Source organism: Lepus europaeus, chromosome 5 (assembly GCF_033115175.1).
Source record: "Lepus europaeus isolate LE1 chromosome 5, mLepTim1.pri, whole genome shotgun sequence".
Lineage (NCBI taxonomy): Eukaryota > Metazoa > Chordata > Mammalia > Lagomorpha > Leporidae > Lepus > Lepus europaeus.
Genome location: NC_084831.1, coordinates 256,685 through 277,757, shown reverse-complemented (window position 1 = coordinate 277,757; position 21,073 = coordinate 256,685). Strand labels below are relative to the sequence as shown.

Here is a 21,073-nt window from a genome sequence, read left to right as displayed (position 1 = left end):
ATGGAGCACGGGCGTGGCCTCCTTGTGCACGGTGGGGGGGCCGAGGGCATCGGGTCCCTGCTGGGTGCAGCAGCCAGGCTCTGGCCGGGTGTCCAGGTCACTTGTGGTTCCCACGGGCAGGACCTGTGGGATGGCCCGTGTCAGCTGGAGGCGGGGAGTGGCCTGGGCCCTGACCACCACCCCTCCACTGCGGGCCGCGTGCTGCCAGCACGGCTCCCCGTAGGTGGCCTTACCCAGGTCTCCGAGGTCCCCGTACTGCACTGACTTCAAAAACAAGCCGTGGGCTGGGACCACGCGAGCCTGGTGCTTGCCCAGCGGGTCCCGGCTGTCCAGAATCTCCTTCACCTGGGCGGGCGTCAGCGACCCCAGCCCCACTGCCACCAGCACGGCCGTCATCCTGCGTACCTGGGACCCGAGGCCAAGGCTGGCACTGGCGCTGCCCACCCCACCCAGCGCACCCGGGGCAGGCCCACCCCACTGCACCCCACTCCACCCTGGCGCACCTGTCTGTACAGGAACGACTGGCTCTCAAACTCCAAGCTCCAGAAGCGCAGCCTCCTGGCCAGAGACACTGGGATGTCCAGGGTAGCCCGAGCTGAGCACCAGCCCCCAAGTCAGACCAGGGCAAGAGGCTGACACCAGGCTGGGGTGCCTATGGGGCGGGCACTCTCCTGCCGGGATGCCCCTCCCCAACCCGGTGGGCTGGGGAGGCCCCTGGACAGGGCCAGGGGCAGTGGCGCCCACCCTGCTGGGCTGCACAAGCCACCAGCCCCAACGAGGCCTTTCTGACAACTGCCAGATCCACCCCCAGAGAGCCCAGGTCCCTACACCAGAACAGCAGCTAGGCCCTGGGCCCGCCCTGACACCTGGGCTGCGGCTCCTCACCTGCTCTCCTGGGGGAGCGCGAAGGGGCTGTCGGGGGCGGGGGACACGGACACGCGGCGCAGGGTGCGCACTGGGCTGCCGGCCGGGCTGCCGGCCGACTGGAAGGCGCTGAAGTCGTGCGTCCCGAGGAGGTGCTGGGCAGCCTCCTGCATGGCCGCCACGTCCAGGCGGCTGTGGGGAGCCGGGGTCAGCAGGGCGGGCCGGCCGGTGGGACCCGCCAGCCCCGCCAGCCTGACACTCACTCAGTGCGCAGCGGCCAGCACAGGTTGCGTTCAAACACCGGCAGCTCGGCAAACTGATGGCAGCCGGTGGCCAGGCGGTACAGGTAGGTCCTGGAGGTGGCAGCGTGGCGAGCGTGGAAGTCGCTGGGCACCAGCGAGGCCTGCAGGACCCTGCGGCGCAGGTGGGGCCCCCTGGTCAGCTGCCGTCTCGGCGCCCCGGGCACCCACCCCCGCGGGCGCCAGGGCTCACCTGATGGCCGGGTGCGTCAGGTGCCTGTTGAGCGCCTGGACCAGGGCTTCCGGCGCCAGGGGAGGGCGGCCCGGCCGGCGCGGCACGTCCAGGTGCGCGGTGTTGCAGAGCGCGTGCACCCCGGCGTCCGTGCGGCTGGACACGGTGAACGTGGCCGGCGCCGCGCAGTGCAGCCGCCCCACGGCCTCCTGCGGGGCCAGAGACAGGTGGGCGGCGGCCGGGCCGGGGGCACCCGAGGCGCGCGCCGCCCTCCCCGCCGCCGGGCTCACCTCCAGGTAGTTCTGGACCCCGACGGCGCGCTGGGCGCCCCGGACGGCCGCGACCCCGCTGCGGGCAGAGGCGCGGAGGTTACGGCGCAGGACCCCGGCCCGGCCCACGGCCCTCCCGCCGGCTGCAGCGGACGTACTTGAAACTCGTGCCCACGTACTGGAAGTACACGAGGTAGCGCGTGGCCGAGCCCATGGCGCGCGGAGCCGGCGCCGCCGCGGGGAGCCTGCGGGGCCGCACGTGCGCCCGGAGCGCGCACGCAGCCGCCGGGACGGCGCATGCGCCCGCCCCGCCCCGGCCTAGGGAGCGCGTGCAAAGTGCCGCCCGCGACGGGAGCGCCCAGGCGGCGCGCCCACCGGTCCGTGGTCCATTCGTTCCCGCGTCCCTTCGTCCCACAGTCTCCCCGCGCCGCCCTCGCCGCCCGCTGCTTTCCCGCAAGGTCTCCCGAGATGTGGGCTTTGGCAAACGCCTCGTGTTGCGGCAGGAGCCGGAGGGGCGGCGCCCCCGCAGCCCGCGGCCCCGACGCGGTCGACACCTCGCGCCCGCACTTTGGCGACGCTCCCCGGCGGTGACAGCGGGCGGCGCGCGCGGGCGCGCACTTTGGCGACGCTCCCCGGCGGTGACAGGCGGGGCGGGGCGGCGGCGCGGCGGCCTCATTCCGGGGCGGGCGGGCGCCGAGCGCGGCGCGGGCGGGCGGGCAGGGGACCCCGCTCGGCGCCGCGGGCCTCCACCGAGTGAGCACCGCGCGCCGCCGCAGCCATGACGGTGGAGTTCGAGGAGTGCATCAAGGACTCGCCGCGCTTCAGGTGCGGGGGCGCGGCCGCCTTTGTGCCCGGCGGCGGGGCCGGTGGGTGCGGCGCGGCCGGGCTGCGGGACCCGGCCTCGGACAAAGCCCGGCGCGCCCCGCCCCGGACCCGGGACCGAACAAAGAGCCCCCGAGGGCCGCCTCGCGGAGATGTCCGGCCGCGCGTGTGGACGGCGGGCGGCGGGGGGGCTTCGGGCCGGGGTGGGCCCGGAGCCCGGGGGGCCGAGCCGGGCAGCGCCAGGGCGCGCAGTGGGACCGGCCCTGCCCCCGTCTGAGGGCGCACGGCCCGTCCCCGAGCGTCCGGACACGCGAGGGGTCCCCGCGCCTGTGCACACGGCCGTACACGTGTGTGCACCCCTGGGGGAGGCCTCGGGGTGCACTCCGCAAGGCCCCGCCCTGGGCAGCGGGTCCCAGCAGCGCTGGCCCCGGCCGTGGGGGCGCCCCAGCTTTCCCCCTCCCCTTCCCGTGGGGGCGCCAGCGCTGTCCACTTGGCCTCCGTCCTGGGCCGCGCCCCGCTGGCCGCCTGGACCTTGGTCTCAGGCCACAGCAGCAGGAGTCTGAGGGTCCCTGGGGGTCCGTGCCGCCGAGGGGGTCACTTGAGCTTCCTCGTGGCAGCCTTGGGGGGTGGGGGTGTGGTCTGTGACGGGGGGTCGGGGTCACCCCAGCCCTGTAAGGGGGAGCCGGGCTCCGGGTCGGCAGGGGCTTCTGGCAGCCTCGGGACGCTGGAGTCGGGGTGCAAGGGAGCCTGGGAAGGGGCAGCCCCTCCCTGGGTGGAGCTCCAGGCGCTGAGTCACGGCTTTGGTGGAGGGGCCAGCTCACCCTCCCATCCCCAAGGTGCTGGGAGAGCCCTGGGCGGGCGGCGGGAAAGGGGGGACGCTGAGGACCCCCAGGACAGGGAGCTGGCTCCTGCTGGGCACCCACCCAGCGCCCGTGAGCATGACAGCTCCAGGCGTCCACCTGTGTGATGGCCAGCTCTAGGTGTCCACTGTGAGCTCGTGGGTCAGCGCCAGGCGTCCACCTGTGAGTGTGATGGTCAGCGCCAGGAGTCCACTATGTGTGATGGCCAGCTATAGGTGTCCACTGTGAGTGTGATGGCCAGCTCTAGGTGTCCTCTGTGAGTGTGATGGTCAGCTCTAGGCGTCCACTATGAGTGTGATGGTCAGCTCTAGGCGTCCACTGTGAGTGTGATGGCCAGCTCTAGGCATCCACTATGAGTGTGATGGCCAGCTATAGGTGTCCACTGTGAGTGTGATGGCCAGCTCTAGGTGTCCACTGTGAGTGTGATGGTCAGCTCCAGGCGTCCACCTGTGTGATGGCCAGCTCTAGGTGTGCACTGTGAGCTCGTGGGTCAGCGCCAGGCGTCCACTGTGAGTGTGATGGCCAGCTCTAGGTGTCCTCTGTGAGTGTGATGGTCAGCTCTAGGCGTCCACTATGAGTGTGATGGTCAGCTCCAGGCGTCCACTGTGAGTGTGATGGCCAGCTCTAGGTGTCCACTGTGATGGCCAGCTCTAGGTGTCCACTGTGAGTGTGATGGTCAGCTCCAGGTGTCCGCTTCTGAGTGTGATGGTCAGCTCCAGGCGTCCACTGTGTGATGGCCAACTATAGGTGTCCACTGTGTGTGATGGCCAGCTCTAGGTGTCCACTGCGAGTGTGATGGCCAGCTCCAGGCATCCACTGTGAGTGTGATGGTCCGCTCTAGGTGTCCACTGTGAATGGGTCACTCAGCTCTAGGTGTCCACTGTGAGTGTGATGGCCAGCTGTAGGCGTCCACTGTGAGTGTGATGGCCAGCTCCAGGCGTCCACTGTGAGTGTGATGGCCAGCTCCAGGCATCCACTGTGAGTGTGATGGCCAGCTCCAGGCGTCCACTGTGAGTGTGATGGCCAGCTCCAGGCGTCCACTGTGAGTGTGATGGCCAGCTATAGGTGTCCACTGTGAGTGTGATGGCCAGCTCTAGGTGTCCACTGTGAGTGTGATGGTCAGCTCCAGGCGTCCACCTGTGTGATGGCCAGCTCTAGGTGTGCACTGTGAGCTCGTGGGTCAGCGCCAGGAGTCCACTGTGAGTGTGATGGCCAGCTCTAGGTGTCCTCTGTGAGTGTGATGGTCAGCTCTAGGCGTCCACTATGAGTGTGATGGTCAGCTCTAGGCATCCACTGTGAGTGTGATGGTCAGCTCCAGGCATCCACTGTGAGTGTGATGGCCAGCTCTAGGTGTCCACTGTGATGGCCAGCTCTAGGTGTCCACTGTGAGTGTGATGGCCAGCTCTAGGTGTCCACTGTGATGGCCAGCTCTAGGTGTCCACTGTGAGTGTGATGGTCAGCTCCAGGCATCCACTGTGAGTGTGATGGCCAGCTCTAGGTGTCTACTGTGATGGCCAGCTCTAGGTGTCCACTGTGAGTGTGATGGTCAGCTCCAGGCATCCACTGTGAGTGTGATGGTCAGCTCTAGGTGTCCACTGTGAATGGGTCACTCAGCTCTAGGCGTCCACTGTGAGTGTGATGGCCAGCTCCAGGCATCCACTGTGAGTGTGATGGCCAGCTCCAGGCATCCACTGTGAGTGTGATGGCCAGCTCTAGGTGTCCACTGTGAATGGGTCACTCAGCTCTAGGCGTCCACTGTGAGTGTGATGGCCAGCTCCAGGCGTCCACTGTGAGTGTGATGGCCAGCTCTAGGTGTCTACTGTGATGGCCAGCTCCAGGCGTCCACTGTGAGTGTGATGGTTAGCTCCAGGCGTCCACTGTGAGTGTGATGGCCAGCTCCAGGCGTCCACTGTGAGTGTGATGGCCAGCTCCAGGCGTCCACTGTGAGTGTGATGGCCAGCTCCAGGCATCCACTGTGAGTGTGATGGTCAGCTCCAGGCGTCCACTCAGGAGCGTGAGAGCTCCCTGCAGCCCCGTCCCCTTCCCCCAAGCCGGGCTGGGCAGACGCAGGGCTGGACTCCGTCGTTCCAGGCTGAGGGGTGATTGACAGGGACCCTCAGGACCCCAGCTCCTGACCCAAGATAGGGACACGCCAGCCCCGCCGCCCCACCCGTCCATGGGGTGGCCCGGGGTGAGGGGCTCCTGGTCTGTGGCCAGGACCTGTCCTACAAGCTGTGTGGACGCTTCCCTGGGCGTCCAGGTGGGGCCAGCTGGTCCAGCTGCCGGGAGCCTGGCTGAGTTTCCATGTTTCCTGTTCCCGGGCAGAGACAGAGGGTGTGTGTTTGGGGGTTTGTCACGTGCCTCATCCAGCTGCCACTAGCCTTCCGGGGATTCTCCGGTGATGTCATGCCTTAACCCTTCCCTCGCTGGCTGCCTGGCAGCCTCCTCGGGCGGAGGGAGTGGGCTCAGGGTGGGCGCACCTGGCGTCTCACGGATGGAGAGGCAGGCCGCCGCCTCTGCCGCTGTGGGGCCCTTCAGGGCTTCCAGAACCAGAGAGCAGGGGCCCGGCCACCAGGTCAGGGTGGGCTGGGCAGGCACCACGGGCTCCCAGGGCCCAGGAGAGGTATGGGACGCGGTCCTGGGAGGCTGGACCCTGGCCCATCTCAGGTAGCGCCGCTGTGGGGCTCCGGCCGTGGTCCTCGGGATCCGGTGCCACCTTTAGCTTCCTGTCCCCGGCTGTAGCAGTTGGAGCCCAGGTGGGGGTCCCGGTCACTGATGGCTGTGGCTCTAGAGTCAGCTGGACCTTGGTTCCTGGCAGCCCCCTCGCACACTGGACCCCTGCGGGGCTCGGGGGTGGGGGTGGGTGCTGTGCTGACCCCAACAGTGTCCGCTCGGGGGTGGGGGTGGGCGCTGTGCTGACCCCAACAGTGTCCGCCCGGGGTGGGGGTGGGCGCTGTGCTGACCCCAACAGTGTCCGCTCGGGGGTGGGGGTGGGCGCTGTGCTGACCCCAGCAGTGTCCGCTCGGGGGTGGGGGTGGGCGCTGTGCTGACCCCAACAGTGTCCGCTCTCGTTCCAGGGCCACCATCGATGAGGTAGAGACGGACGTGGTTGAGACTGAGGCCAAACTGGACAAGGTGAGGGCTGGACTTGGGGCGGCCGAGCGGCATGACTTGCCTCCCAGGGCTCCCGGATTCACACGCACATGGGCACATGTGTATGTGTGTGTTTCTGCGTGTGCGTGCCACTGATGGAGCACGTGACCACACGTATGCCAGCGTGGGACCTGGCTCTCTCCTACCTCGCCCATCCATGTCCCACTCTACACGTCCGGGCACTGACCCCGATTCTCAGTCGCCGAGGTGGGTGGGCTGGGGGCCGAGGGAGGCAGGAAGGAAGGGCCGTGGCCATGAGCTGCACGCCAGGGCCTGGACCCTGCCCGCCTGGGTCTTGTCTCAGAGCAGCCAGGTCCCGCCCGCTCCTGGCTGGGAAGACAGCTGTGCCCTGGACACTAAGGGGCCCGGTTGGATCCCAGCCACCCCACGGCCTCACCTGCCCCTCCCCCCAGCTGGTCAAGCTGTGCAGCAGCATGATCGAAGCCGGCAAGGCCTACGTGGCCACCAACAGGCTCTTCGTGAGCGGCGTCCGAGATCTGTCCCAGCAGTGCCAGGGCGACGCAGTCATCTCGGTGAGCCGCCGGGGGTGGGAGCAGGTGGGCGTCTGCCCGGGGCTGCGGGGGCTGCTCGGTGCACCACAGCTGGGGGGCTCTGGGGCTTGGAGGAGTCACTGTCCCTGAGTGCCCTCGTCACGTGTGTTCTTATCCATGTGCCCTCGTCACGTATGCCCTCTTCACGTGTGCCCTCCTCATGTATGCCCTTGTCCACGTGTCCTCATCATGTGTACCCTTGTCCCGTGTGTCCTCACCCATGCGTCCTTGTCATGTGAGCCCTCGTCATGTATGCCCTCGTCACGTGTGTCATCGTTGTCCTCCTCACATGTCCCCGCGTGCCCTCAGCGTGTTCTTGCTGCTCCCCCCCAGGAGTGCCTGCAGAGGTTCGGCGACAGCCTGCAGGAGATGGCCAACTACCACATGGTGAGCCCCGCTCGGCTCCCGCAGCCCTGCCACTGTGTCTTGGGTGGGGACAGCCTGGGGATTTGCCATGTCCCAGCATGCCCTGGGCTGGACCCCGCTACGGGGCGGGGGAGGGGGAGAACTTGGAGGTTCTTTGGGGCTTCTGCCTGGGTGGAGCTGTCTGTGGTGAGCTGACCACTTGAGCTTCCTGCCACACCGGTGGGAGCTGTGTGACCCCACAGTCAGCAGTGGGCCCCCCTGCAGGGGCTCGGTGGCAGCCATGCTGTCCATCTGCTCCTGCTGGGCCCTGCGTCTCCCAGCAGCCCCTGCCCTGCTCCCCTGACCCTGCAGGGCGCCCAGCTCTGCCCCAGTCCTGTGGGTGGAAGCTGCCCCACTGTGCCTTGCTGCCACCTCCCGCGGGCGCTGCCAGGTGGGGCCAAGAGTCTGGGGTGTGGGGCGGGCAGGTGGTCACAGCTGTTGCCTCTAGGTGCCAGGGGCCATTCCCTGGGACCTGGGGACACTTGTGGGCAGTGCCCTCTGCTGGCAAGCGGGGCCTTCCCTGGTTCTCCCTGGGGACAGAGCCCCAATGACCCCTCCGCCCCGGCCCCCAGATCCTGTTCGACCAGGCCCAGAGGTCCGTGCGGCAACAGCTCCACAACTTTGTCAGAGAGTGAGTGGCCCAGGCTGGCGTGGGGCAAGGAGGGCAGAGCTGGTCTCCCGGAGGCCTCCTGGGGGCCAGGGCTGGGTGGGGGCTGGGGTGCAGGGGACGCCCCACAGATGTCAAGCTGCTATCGTCCAGTCTGAGTCTCGTCCAGCTGGGGCCCAGGCTGGGAGGATGTCAGGAGCCAGTGTGCACCCTCCTCTGACCCCTGACCCCCACCAACGCTGCTGGGCCCCAGGGATGTGCGGAAGTTCAAGGAGACCAAGAAGCAGTTTGATAAAGTACGCGAGGATGTGGAGCTGTCGCTGGTGAGGAATGCCCAGGCCCCCAGGCACCGCCCCCACGAGGTGGAGGAGGCCACCGGAGCCCTCACCCTCACCCGCAAGTGCTTCCGCCACCTGGCGCTGGACTACGTGCTCCAGGTCAGCTGTGGGCACTGGGCAGGGAGGGAGGTGAGGGAGAGGAGGGAGAGGAGGGAGGTGAGGGAGAGGAGGGAGGTGAGGGAGGGAGGGAGAGGAGGGAGGTGAGGGAGAGGAGGGAGGTGAGGGAGGTGAAGGAGAGGAGGGAGAGGAAGGAGGTGAGAGAGAGGAGGGAGAGGAGGGAGAGGAGGAAGGTGAGGGAGGTGAAGGAGAGGAGGGAGAGGAAGGAGGTGAGAGAGAGGAGGGAGGTGAGGGAGAGGAGGGAGAGGAGGAAGGTGAGGGAGAGGAGGGAGGTGAGGGAGAGGAGGGAGGTGAGGGAGCTGAGGGAGAGGAGGGAGGTGAGGGAGAGAAGGGAGGTGAGGGAGAGGAAGGAGGTGAAGGAGAGGAGGGAGGTGAGGGAGGTGACGGAGAGGAGAGAGAGGAAGGAGGTGAGAGAGAGGAGAGAGGTGAGGGAGAGGAGGGAGGTGAGGGAGAGGAGGGAGAAGAGGGAGGTGTGGGAGAGGAAGGAGGTGAGAGAGAGGAGGGAGGTGAGGAAGAGGAGGGAGAGGAGGGAGGTGAGGGAGGGAAGAGAGGTGAGGGAGAAGAGGGAGGTGAGGGAGAGGAGGGAGAGGAGGGAGAGGAGGGAGAGGAGGGAGAGGAGGGAGGGGAGGGAGGGGAGGGGGCTCCCTGGCTGCACCAGGGGCGGGGTTCCGGGACTGTCAGGGGAGAGGCTGACAGGTACAGGAACTCCAGGCAGCCTGGGACCCCACCTGTGCCTGGGACCCCACCCGTGCCTGGGACCCCACCTGTGCTTTCTCTGTCAGATCAACGTCCTGCAGGCCAAGAAGAAGTTTGAGATTCTGGATTCTGTGAGTGCTGTGGGGAGGTCCTGAGTCCCTGTGTGAGGCCAGCGCTGGCCTACGGTCCCCCCAGAGGCTGTCCCCCACTGTTCCCCCCATGCTGTCCCCTCACTGTCCCCCCAGATGCTGTCCTTTATGCACGCCCAGCACAGCTTCTTTGGCCAGGGCTACAGCCTCCTCCAGCAGCTGGACCCCTACATGAAGAAGCTGGCCGCCGAGGTGGGTCTGGGGGAGGGGTGGGGCCTGGCCAGGGTCACAGGGGAGGGGTCCCCGGCACTCCTGACGTCCCCCCAACAGCTGGACCAGCTGGTGATCGACTCTGCTGTGGAAAAGCGCGAGATGGAACGCAAGCACGCCGCCATCCAGCAGCGGGTGAGTCGGCTCCGGGTGGGGTCCCGGGCCCCCACCCCTGCCCCCTGCCCCGACGCTGAGTGTGTGCTCGGAAGAGGGGCCGCCAGCCTCAGCCCCCGTGGGCTGGCGGGGCGCTCCTCCAGGGCTCTGTGCACCGAGCCCCCACCCGGGGAGAGGGTGGCTGCAGGTGGGAGGAGCGGCTATTTTGGGACCAGAGAGCCAGGATCCCTGTGGGGCTGGGGGCAGGGCTGTCACTCACTTGCTGTCTCTCCCCCACCCACTGGCGCCTGCCTTGGCCCCTCAGACGCTGCTGCAGGTGAGTAGGCGGCCTCTGTGAGAGGGGTGGGGGCTCTGGGGGGAACCAGGCAGGGCCTCTGCACCACCACCCACTTCAGCACCAAGGACACCTCCCAGCCTCCCACCATCCGCTCCCTAAGGGGCACTGGTCCTGTCCCGCGCAGCACCCCCAGGGAGTGGCAGCAGCTGTCCCTCCCTGCCCCCTCTCAGCCTGCAGAGCAGGTGGCCAGGCCTCCCTCTGCACTGCCCAGAGCAGAACACAGGCCTCTCAGTGGCCGCAGGCACCCTGAAAGGGCCTGTGTCAGGCCCCCGGAGCAGGCACTCGGGTGGGAGGGGCCGCTTCCTTCCTGATGGCCCCTGCGAGGCCGGGGTGGGGGTGGCTGGAGCCCAGCTGTGACCGTGACAGGGGCTGTGGGAGCCCAGCCTGGAGCCGGGGCCAGCCTCACGGGGGCGCTCACGGGGCCGGGGCCAGCCTGGGGCTGGGGCTGGCCTCACGGGGGCGCTCACGGGGCCGGGGCCGGCCTCACGGGGGCGCTCACGGGGCCGGGGCCAGCCTCACGGGGGCGTTCACGGGGCCGGGGCCAGCCTGGGGCCGGGGCCGGCCTCACGGGGGCGCTCACGGGGCCGGGGCCGGCCTCACGGGGGCGCTCACGGGGCCGGCCGCGTCCCCAGGACTTCTCCTACGAGGAGTCCAAAGTGGAGTTTGACGTGGACGCACCCAGCGGCGTGGTCATGGAGGGCTACCTCTTCAAGAGGGCCAGCAACGCCTTCAAGACGTGGAATCGGTGAGGAGCCTCCCTAGGTGGCGGCTGGGGCAGTGTGGATGAGAGCCAGCCCCGCCTGACCCTGCTCTGTGCCCACCCACCCTGCCCAGGCGCTGGTTCTCCATTCAGAACAGCCAGCTGGTCTACCAGAAGAGACTCAAGGTGTGCAGCCAGTGGGTGCTGCCCGGGCAAGGATGGGCGTCTTGGGCCAAGGGTGGGCATGTCAGGCCATGCGTGGGCATGTCGGGGCTGTGGTGGGCATGTCGGGGCTGTGGTGGGCATGTCGGGGCTGTGGTGGGCATGTCGGGGTGAGGGTGGGCGTGTCGGGGCTGTGGTGGGCATGTCGGGGTGAGGGTGGGCGTGTCAGGGCTGTGGTGGGCATGTCGGGGTGAGGGTGGGCGTGTCAGGGCTGTGGTGGGCATGTCGGGGTGAGGGTGGGCGTGTCGGGGCTGTGGTGGGCATGTCGGGGCTGTGGTGGGCATGTCGGGGCTGTGGTGGGCATGTCGGGGCTGTGGTGGGCATGTCGGGGTGTGGGTGAGCGTGTCGGGGCTGTGGTGGGCGTGTCGGGGCTGTGGTGGGCATGTCGGGGCTGTGGGTGAGCACCTCGGGGAGAGGGTGGGTGTATTAGGCCGTGCGTGGGTGTGTCCGGGCTGGGGACTCTGACAGGAGTGGACAGCTGGGAGCCTCGTGCAGTCGGGGCCGCGGTGGGGCTGAGCTGTGGGGCGCCATGGTGCCGCCCGCAGGACGCGCTGACCGTGGTGGTGGACGACCTCCGCCTGTGCTCTGTGAAGCCGTGTGAGGACATCGAGCGCAGGTTCTGCTTCGAGGTGGTGTCGCCCGCCAAGTGAGGAGGCCCAGCCCAGGGCGGGGTGGGGGAGATGCTGCCCGCCGGGGCTGACCGTGCCCTCCTTCTAGGAGCTGCATGCTACAGGCCGACTCTGAGAAGCTGCGCCAGGCCTGGGTTCAAGCCGTGCAGGCCAGCATAGCCTCTGCCTACCGCGAGAGCCCGGACAGCTGCTACAGCGAGGTGTGGCCCCGCACTGCACGTACGCCTGCCTGCACGCGTGTGCTGCGGTGGGACAGCTCCTGCAGACTGCGTTCCGCGTGTGCATGTGGTGCTTGCATGTCCACGCGTGTGCGTGCAACATGTACACGTGAGCATCATGTGTCCATGCAGTGCTTGCTTGTACAAGCTCACGTGTACGTGTGTGTGGCATTTGCAGGTGTGCACGCATACGTGTGTGTGCAGTATTTGGGAGTATGCAACACGTGTGCGTGTGCACGTGTAGTTTGCGTGTGTGAACATCACATGTGTGCAGTATTTGGCAGTGTGTACGTGTCGTGAGTGTGCACAAGGGAACCTGCTGGAGCCCCACAGGACCAAGTGGCCCCTCGTGTCCCCGCAGAGGCTGGACCGCACGGCGTCCCCATCCACCAGCAGCATTGACTCGGCCACGGACTCCCGGGAGCGCAGCGCCAAGGGCGAGAGTGTGCTGCAGCGCGTGCAGAGCGCGGCCGGGAACGGCCAGTGCGGCGACTGCGGCCAGCCGGACCCCCGCTGGGCCAGCATCAACCTGGGCGTCCTGCTCTGCATCGAGTGCTCGGGCATCCACAGGTGGGGCCCCCGCCTGGGGCTGGGGAGGCAAGCCGCACCCTCTCACCCTGGCTCAGCCTCTCCCCTGCCGTCCAGGAGCCTGGGAGTCCACTGCTCCAAGGTGCGGTCCCTGACGCTGGACTCGTGGGAACCCGAGCTGCTGAAGGTGGGTATGGGCTCTGCAAGGCGCTGGGCCCGCAGCAGGAGGCGGGGTGGAGGCTGCGCAGTGAGCTCGGCCTGACCCCTGCATGTCCCTCTGCCACCAGCTCATGTGTGGGCTCGGAAACAGCGTCGTGAACCAGATCTATGAGGCCCAGTGTGAGGGCCTGGGCAGCAGGAAGCCCACGGCCAGCAGCTCCAGGTGAGCGGCCGCCGCCCCGCCGGCCAGGGAAGCCCCAGCACGGGAGCGCGGCTCATGTCTGCCCCGGTCCAGGCAGGACAAGGAGGCGTGGATCAAGGACAAGTACGTGGAGAAGAAGTTCCTGCGGAAGCTGCCCACCGCCCCAGCCCGGGAGGCCCCCAGGCGCTGGCGCGCGCAGAAACAGCGGCGCCCTGCCCACTCGCCCCACGCCCCCGACCCTCGCCGCAAGGGTCGGCTGGAGCCGGTGCCGCCCTCCGTCGCCGCTCTGTCCTCAGGTGCGGGGGCTGCCAGCGGAGCCACCCTCAGCTCAGGCTGCAGGGCTCCAGCCCCTGAGCTCAGCTTGCGCTCTGCACCCCGCCCCTTCCCTGCAGCCGCTGCTCTGGAGCGCAGGTTCCGCCGGGACTCCCTCTTCTGTCCGGACGAGCTGGACTCTCTGTTCTCCTACTTCGACGCAGGGGCCGCTGGGGCTGGGCCGCGCAGTAAGTGCTCCGGGGGCCCCCAGCCCCTCCAGGGGAGCAGAGCAGGGGCCAGGTGAGGCTTGCCCTGCCCGGCAGGCGGCCACTGCAAGGACAGGTGCTCCACGCACGAGGGCCTGGGCTGAGACAGGGCGTCCCCGGGGGTGGGGCTGGGGGAGGCCGACTGGAGGGTTGGTACAGCAGACGCTAGGGTAGCATCCTGTGGGCACAGGGAAGTGATGTGTGCTGATGCGGGTGTGAGTGGGGCCGGTGGTGGTGGTGGTGCGGGTGTCGGCAGCAGAGGGCGCTGGGGGTAGCAGGGAGCCATGGGCAGCAGAGGGTCCTGGGGGGGTGAGGGTGTCGGCAGCAGAGGGCGCTGGGGGGGTGAGGGTGCCATGGGCAGCAGAGGGCGCTGGGGGGGTGAGGGTGTCGGCAGCAGAGGGCGCTGGGGGGGCGAGGGTGCCATGGGCACCAGAGGGCGCTGGGGGGGTGAGGGTGTCGGCAGCAGAGGGTCCTGGGGGGGTGAGGGTGCCATGGGCAGCAGAGGGTCCTGGGGGGGTGAGGGTGTCGGCAGCAGAGGGCGCTGGGGGGGTGAGGGTGTCGGCAGCAGAGGGTCCTGGGGGGGTGAGGGTGTCGGCAGCAGAGGGTCCTGGGGGGGTGAGGGTGTCGGCAGCAGAGGGCGCTGGGGGGGTGAGGGTGCCATGGGCAGCAGAGGGCGCTGGGGGGGTGAGGGTGTCGACAGCAGAGGGCGCTGGGGGGGTGAGGGTGCCATGGGCAGCAGAGGGTCCTGGGGGGGGGGTGAGGGTGTCGACAGCAGAGGGCGCTGGGGGGGTGAGGGTGTCAACAGCAGAGGGCGCTGGGGGGGTGAGGGTGCCATGGGCAGCAGAGGGCGCTGGGGGGGTGGAGGGTATCGGCAGCAGAGGGTCCTGGAGGGGTGAGGGTGTCATGGGCAGCAGAGGGCGCTGGTGGCCCTAAGCTGGGTCCCTGTCAGAGCTCCTGCCTTGCTTGGGCTTCACAGAGACCTCAGGGCAGGTGGCCTCCCTGCTGACTGGGGAGGGGTGGGCTTCCCCGAGGCCTGTGCTGGGGTGGGCTGGTGGCTCCCTGGAGCTGTCACGTGGTTTTCTCTGCTGTCCCCACAGCCGGGCGGGGCTCCCTGTGCCACTTGGTGGGTGTGTCTCCCGAGGGGCAGTTGGACCTCCTCCGCCCAGGCCTCTCTCTGCTGCCCTAGGTCTGAGCAGCGACAGTGGCCTGGGGGGCAGTTCGGACGGCAGCTCCGACGTGCTGGCCTTCGGCGCGGGCTCCACAGTTGACAGCGTCACAGAGGAGGGTGGGTGTCCCCTCTTCACCTCGCCGCAGCCCCTCCACAGCCCCCGACGCCCCCTGACCGGTGCCCCCCCCCCACAGAGGGTGCAGAGTCCGAGGAGTCCAGCGGTGAGGTGGACGGGGACGCCGAGGCCGAGGCCTGGGGCCTGACGGACGTGCGCGAGCTGCACCCGGGGCTGCTGGCGAACCGTGCGGCTCGCACCCGGGACCTCCCCGCGCTGGCCGCGGCACTGGCCCAAGGGGCAGAGGTCAACTGGGCAGATGCAGAGGACGAAGGCAGGACGCCGCTGGTGCAGGCCGTGCTGGGGGTGAGCGGCGCTCGCCCGTTCCGGCCGGGGGGGCCCCCGGGGCTGGGGTTGGGGTGCAGTGGCCCTGCCTGAGCGTCCGGCTCCGCAGGGCTCTCTGATCATCTGCGAATTCCTCCTGCAAAACGGAGCGGACGTGAACCAAAGAGACAGCCGGGGCCGGGCGCCCCTGCACCACGCCACGCTCCTGGGTCGAACGGGGTGAGTGCCCCCCCTCCCCGCCCCATCGTGCCCCGCCTGCCCTGCGCCCCATCCATCCCGCCCCACAACGCCTCGCACCCAGTCCTGCCGGCCCTGCGCCCCTCCCTGCCCACCCCGCCTCGCTCCGCATCGCGCCCCGCCCCGCCCCACTCCGCATCGCGCCCCGCCCCGCCCCATTCCGCATCGCGCCCCGCCCTGCCGGCCCTGCACCGTCCATCCCACCCTGCGCCCGTCCCTGCCCACCCTGCACCCTCCCCTGCCCGCAAGCCCGACGCCCCCCTTTGCCCCCAGCCACGTCTGCCTGTTCCTGAAGCGGGGCGCGGACCAGCACGCCCTGGACCAGGAGCAGCAGGACCCGCTGAGCATCGCGGTGCAGGCAGCCAACGCCGACATCGTCACCCTGTGAGAGCGGGGGCGGGCGGCGGGGCGGGGCGGGCGGGGTCTGCGGCCTGGGAGCCTCACGCTGTGCCCCTGCCCTGCCCCAGGCTCCGTCTGGCGCGCATGGCAGAGGAGATGCGGGAGGCTGAGGCGCCCCCGGGCCAGCCGGGCCCCCTGGCGGGCAGCAGCCCCACGGAGCTCCAGTACCGCAGGTGCATCCAGGAATTCATCGCTCTGCACTTGGGGGAGAGCTAGGGCGGCGGGGACTCCCACGGCCCCTGGCCGGCAGTGGGGGGCTCTGCCTGCCTGCTTCTCCCGTCTTGCACTGCCCCGACCCCAGGGGCGGGAGAGGGACCCTGGCCCTGAGTCTTCCGAAGCCCTGGGGTCCCCCAGCTGGTGCTGCGTCGTCTGGTGCCCCCCACCCGCCCTGGGGGCCTTCTGTCCTCAGGTGACCCCTCCTCCTGCGAACTGGGTTGCTCCTGTCACAAACCACTCACAGCGGTGTGGCCTTGCGCCCACCTGCCCTGCCTGCTGGGTCTCCTCCGGCCCCTCCAGAGGCCCCTCGTGTAGGCCTGGGCTGGTGGCTGGCCGCCAGCAAGCCAGGGGCAGGAGGCAGCCCATCGGGGACCCAGCCCCAGGACCTCACTGAGTGACCCCAGCATGGGCAGGACGCTGGCGTCCCGAGGGCCCAGGGCTGGCTGCCCAGGACTGGTGCCGGGCAGCCCCACACCTATGCCTGCCTCCTCCTCACCCACTGCCCGCCCACAGCCCCCGGGTGCCACCCGCCTGGGACGACGCTCTGTTACAGGCCGGCCGGGTTTTCTACAAAGACCTCCTTCTGACTTTGTCTTGCGTCTTTTCTCTGTGGGCCCGAGGGCCCCCGGACGCTGGCCCTGCCCGCCACAGGCCGGGGGTGGACTGCGGTTCTGCCTCCGCCCTGGGCCGGGCCCTTGCTCACCGTGCGGGACCACTGATGCCTTCACTTTCCTGTCTCCTGAAAGGAGCTCTGCTCAGCCACGGCCCTTGGTCAGGCCAAGGCCCATCAGCTGGTCACTATGCAAATGCTGCCCAGAGAGACGCCATGGGCTGCCAGGTGGGCGCTAGGCCAGGCCCCCAGCTCCTGGCCTGCTGGCTGTAGCCTTGAAGAGCAGAGTTGACACCCCCCTCCCTGCCTGAGCTCCGCCCCCTTGCACCCTGCTTGACCCTGGGCTGGCTGGCGATCCCTCCCCCTGCCGGTCACCCACTGTCAATAAACCTGTGCCACTTGCACCCCCGCCTGCTCACTGGACCACCTGCTCTGCTGACCGCAGCTCTGCGCGGAGGGCGTCGTGCTCTGCCCCAAGGGGCAGCCCTGAGTGGGGGCCAAGGTGCTGCCCCGACTCGGACACACGGTGGGGAGCCTGGGGCTTCTTTGGCGAAATCTTGTTCCTGACACCCTGGCCCCCTCCCCCGCACCCCCGCTTCTCGGTGCAGGCAGTGTCCCCTGGTGGGAGCAGGGGTGGACACAGCCAGCAGGGATGGCCTGAGGCTGGTCTTGGCCCTGCAGCCCGGGGTCCCCTGGTCCCCACAGCTTGGCTGCTTTAGCTTCTCAAGGAGGTGTTGGGGTGCACTGGGGTCACCTGGTGTGGGTGATCACCAGGTGCAGTCACCCAGGGGCCCTGAGACCTGTCGGTTCACCCTGAGGCTGAGGCAGGCTGCACCTGGCCTGTGCACACACCTGTCCACAGGTGTGGACACGCCCAGGCCAGAGTGTCCCGCGTGGGGCAGCTCCTCCCATACACACACCATCGCCCTGGGGCATGGCACCCAAAGCGGGGCCTGATGAATAAGCCGGTGTGTGGGCACGGCTGCTGCCCATGGCCTAGGGGTGCTGGGCTGGTCCACACCCAGGTGGTTTCGCCGCTGCCCTCCATCGAGGAGCCAGTGGCCACACAAGGCTGGTTCAGGTGCTGGGAGTCCAGCGTTGGGTTTGGCCTCCACTGAGACCTGACCCCTTGCCATTCCTTTGTGGTGTGCGATGGCCTGGAGCAGCGCTGGCCCTGGTGGGGACACCCGGCCCTGCAGAGCTGGCCATAGCCAGGAGCAGGGCAAGGGCCATGGCGTCCAGCAGCTGCACAACAGAGGACAGGTGAGGCAAACCAGAGGCTGCCCACGGCCGAGAGCAGCTGTGGCGCCTGTGGGCAGTGGGCAGAGCTGGGTACAGCGGAGCACCCCGTGCAGGACCAACTGTGGTGGCCTCCAGGGAGCGGGGAGCTACTGGCCCTGCCCCACTGCAGCCCAGGCCCTCCGGGTCTGCCAGCCACTGCGTACAAGGGGACCTTGTCCACGGGGGGAGTGTAGCGCCTGGTGGAAGATGCTTGCTGGGGCCTTGCCTGGCTGCTCAGCTTGGGCGCCCAAGACCTCCAGGGTGGGAGGGTCTCTGTGGGGGCAGGGGGGCTCAGGACACCCCCTGGAGGGAGGGACACCCACCTCTGGCGCTGGCCCCGGAAGCCTGCTGGGTAAGACTGCCGGGATCCAGTCCTGCGTGTGAAGGCTTTGCTGGGATCACTGCCACCCCACCCGGCCCTCTAGGCACCACAAGCGGGTGTGAGGGCAGGGACCCCCAGCAGAGGTGGCCAGTGGCCACCTGGCAGTCCAGCTGACGGCCTGGAGGAGACAGACCTGTCCATCATGTCCTGCTGTGCTCTCTAGGGCAGGACCCCTGACCCCCGACCCCCGACCCCAGCATCCCCTACTCAGCTGCAGAGGAGCGATGAGTTTCCCGGTCCTGGTAGAGGCGGTAGAAGCAGTGGCTCGGGGAGCGTCTCTAGGGCCGTCACTGGGGATGGGGGGAACGCTCACCCCAGGCCGGCTGCTGGCACTGCTACAGTACTCGGCTCCTGCCGGCAGGGGGCAGACGTGGCAGCTGCAGGAGCAGGTCTCCACCAGCAGCCGCGGGCCTTCCTGCCGCTGCCCCAGGCTGCCCCCAGGCACTGGACTCTCGATTCACCTGCCTGGTGTAGGAGGCGTTGACAGCTTGGCCACGTCCATGCCCCCCCCGCTGTCTGCGGCAGCTGTAGGGGCTCCTGAGGCAGCGACCCTCGGCCTGTGGGGTGGGGGTGGGACGTCAGTCCTGCCTGTCCTGCCTGCAGGCCACCAGGGGCAGGCGGTCCCAGGTCAGAGGCTGGACAGCAGCCCACCTGTCTGATGCTGGTGCTCTGTGTCCCGCGGCTCCAGGAAGGCCGCGTGGTTTTGCCCGGTGCACGGTGACCTGGATGCTTCTTCCATGGACAGCAGGGGGAGCTGCACCTGCTGCTCAGCCCTGAGGACCCCGCTGAGCCTGGGGGCGGCCAAGGGTGAGGGGTGAGACCACCTGGTCCAGCTCCTGCCCCCTTACTGGCCGTGTTGGACGCTCACCATGGGTGATGCCGGGCACTGTGTGACCCAGATGCCATCATCAAAGGTGCAGCCGCTCAGCCATGGGAACACCAGGAGCCTGGGTGTGGGGTGGCACCTGCTACCCTGTGCCCACGACACTGAGGCACACCTAACACCGCACAGCACACGCCAAGGTCACACAGCACACTCGGCCCAGATTCCTGTCTGTGAGGCCCCGACATGTCCCCAGGGTGGCCCTGTGGCCTGGTCACAGGTGTGAGGGGCTCCAGCCCTGCTGCCCAGCCCCTGGGGCCGACTCAGGGCTCCTGGCACTGAGGAACTGGGAGGGAGGGACCTCCCCACACTCCCACCCCTCCACACTCCCGGACCCTCCTCTCCCTCCCCTCCCCTCCTCACACTCCCACCCCTCCCTCCCCACGCTCCCTCCCTCCCCACACTCCCAGGCCCAGCTAGTGGAGCCTTGGCTCTTAGGGGCGGTGAGGTGAGCTTGCCAGCCACCATGAGGTCCCTGAGTGGGACAGGAAGTCACGCTGGGGCAGAGCTGGCCCTGGACTGGCCCTGGCCGGGCACGACCAGAGCTCTCACCCCCTGGTACGGCCCTGGCCCCACTATGCAAGCGCAAGATGGCCAAGGGCTCTCTGGAAGTTCAAGGCTCAGAGGTGTGACTAGCTGAAGCTGCTGGCCGGGAGACAGGTCAGGCGTGGTGTCCCTGGTGGGGGCGTGGTCTTTCTGATGGGGCGTGGTCTTCCAGAGAAGAGTCTTGCAGGTCCCAGGGGCCCAGAGCCCCCACAACTGGCGCCCAAACAGGGGCCTGGATGAAGCGCACTGAACAGGGACGTCTTCTCCCGCTTGGTGGGGGTAAGCAGGTCACGGGCAGCAGGTAAGGAAGGCACCATCGACTCGTTTAATTCGCCACTTTTTACGGAGTTAGAATGTCCGAGGCCGCTGTCCAGCAGTGTTAGTTTGTGGTTCTTGAGTGTAGCCCATGGTGTCCTGAGGACGGGACGTGGGATGTGACAGCGTGGGAGCAGGTTAAAGCTAAGGTGACGAAGGCGTATCGGCACGGGGAGAAGAGCCCTTCTCAGTGGTGGGTTACGTGGGCTCTGGTCCAAATAGCCATTCAGCAGCGAGAAGGAAGAGACGATTGATGTAGAAAAGGAAACCACTACATCGATGCGTGAGTGCGAACTCGTAGACGAAGACCTGCCTAAGGTCCGAGACCAGAAAGAAATCATGTTTGGACAAACGCCAGCGCCCCTGCAGTCCTGCGGCACCGATGCCGCCAGCCCCACCTCCAGCTTCTGGGGGCTCATGGTCTCAAAATACTACAGGCAAGCCGCGTAGCCAACGTCTGGGCGTGCAACATGCTTCCCACTGCTGCAAGTAGTCGCCTCTTCCTACGGGAGCTCCTGGCCGCTTTGACTTTCGCTTTTCCTGGAAACTTTAACGCTGATGGGGAAACAGGACGCAATGCCTGGACAGGGATGGGTTCTGATGTTATTGCTAATTTTAAATACGCATGCACTATGTACAGCCCTACCTCTCAGTATTGCGTTGAGTTCTTGCGTGCCTGGATGGAAGGTTTGACTTACACACTCGCCAAAATTGTATTCTCAGACCAAAAGTTCGTCAGCGGCAAATGTGTTTGGGGGACACAGCACGAACGGTCCTAAAGGAACAGCAGGTGTGCAGTAACCCAGTGCATCCGACATATGAAATCCTAGCGGGAACCGGGGCTACGGCTCAATTGGCAGATCTCGCTCACATTCAGCGCCCTGCGATCCACTGGATGAAACAGGTTGCTGGAGAAGCTTGGACAAAAGTAGACAGCGGCACCGCTGGTGGCTCATTTACTGAGACACAAGGACCGGGAGAAGAATGTAACCAGTTTATAGGGTGGCTACAGGGTGTGGGTGAAAGATTATCCCAAATACAGATCCAGCTGCTGTCTTGCTGCAGCACCTAGCTTATGGAAATGCCAGTGAGGATTGTGAAGCCGTTATCCGCCCTATTAAAGAGTCAGGCAACGTGCTGGATTATATGAAAGCGTGGCACAATATAGGCTCGATTAAACATATGCCCGAAGGGCCGGTGCAGTGGCACAGCAGGTTAGCACCCTGGCCTGAAGCGCGGCATCCCATATGGCACCGGTTCTAGTCCTGGCTGCTCCACTTCCGATCCAGCTCTCTGCTATGGCCTGGGAAAGCAGTGGAAGATGGCCCAAGTTGTTGGGCCCCTGCACCCACATGAGAGACCTGGAAGAAGCACTTGTCCCCTGGCTTTGGATCGGCACAGTTGCGGCCAATTGGGGAGTGAGCCATCGGATGGAAGACCTCTCTCTCTCTCTCCCCCCTCTCTGCCTCTCCTCTCTCTGTGTAACTCTTTCAAATA

At 67.7% G+C, this 21,073-nt stretch overlaps 2 protein-coding genes across 4 annotated transcripts; one reads left to right on the top strand and one right to left on the bottom strand.

Moving 5' to 3' along the window:
* Positions 1-33: 33 nt before the first annotated feature.
* PUSL1 (pseudouridine synthase like 1) lies at positions 34-1,857 on the bottom strand. Its single transcript, XM_062190269.1, has 8 exons — positions 1,763-1,857; positions 1,626-1,683; positions 1,357-1,544; positions 1,128-1,277; positions 886-1,056; positions 504-558; positions 234-405; positions 34-123 (listed from the first exon to the last, which is right to left on the bottom strand). Exons 1-8 carry the CDS (start codon positions 1,816-1,818, stop codon positions 98-100), a joined length of 876 nt encoding a protein of 291 aa, XP_062046253.1. The 5' UTR covers positions 1,819-1,857; the 3' UTR covers positions 34-97.
* Positions 1,858-2,320: 463 nt separating this feature from the next.
* Positions 2,321-21,073, top strand: ACAP3 (ArfGAP with coiled-coil, ankyrin repeat and PH domains 3). Of its 3 annotated transcripts, XM_062190263.1 has the most exons (24): positions 2,321-2,429; positions 6,364-6,421; positions 6,853-6,972; positions 7,324-7,377; positions 7,968-8,026; positions 8,256-8,439; positions 9,240-9,284; positions 9,399-9,494; positions 9,573-9,647; positions 9,931-9,942; positions 10,596-10,708; positions 10,798-10,849; positions 11,431-11,531; positions 11,603-11,714; positions 12,094-12,302; positions 12,378-12,447; positions 12,548-12,642; positions 12,715-12,917; positions 13,014-13,121; positions 14,326-14,424; positions 14,502-14,728; positions 14,817-14,926; positions 15,218-15,328; positions 15,412-21,073. In XM_062190263.1, exons 1-24 carry the CDS (start codon positions 2,383-2,385, stop codon positions 15,557-15,559), a joined length of 2,508 nt encoding a protein of 835 aa, XP_062046247.1. In that variant the 5' UTR covers positions 2,321-2,382; the 3' UTR covers positions 15,560-21,073. The 3 variants fall into 3 exon arrangements, with proteins under 3 accessions (XP_062046247.1, XP_062046249.1, XP_062046248.1); XM_062190265.1 differs by lacking the exon at positions 9,931-9,942; XM_062190264.1 differs by lacking the exons at positions 2,321-2,429; positions 9,931-9,942 and adding an exon at positions 3,390-3,510.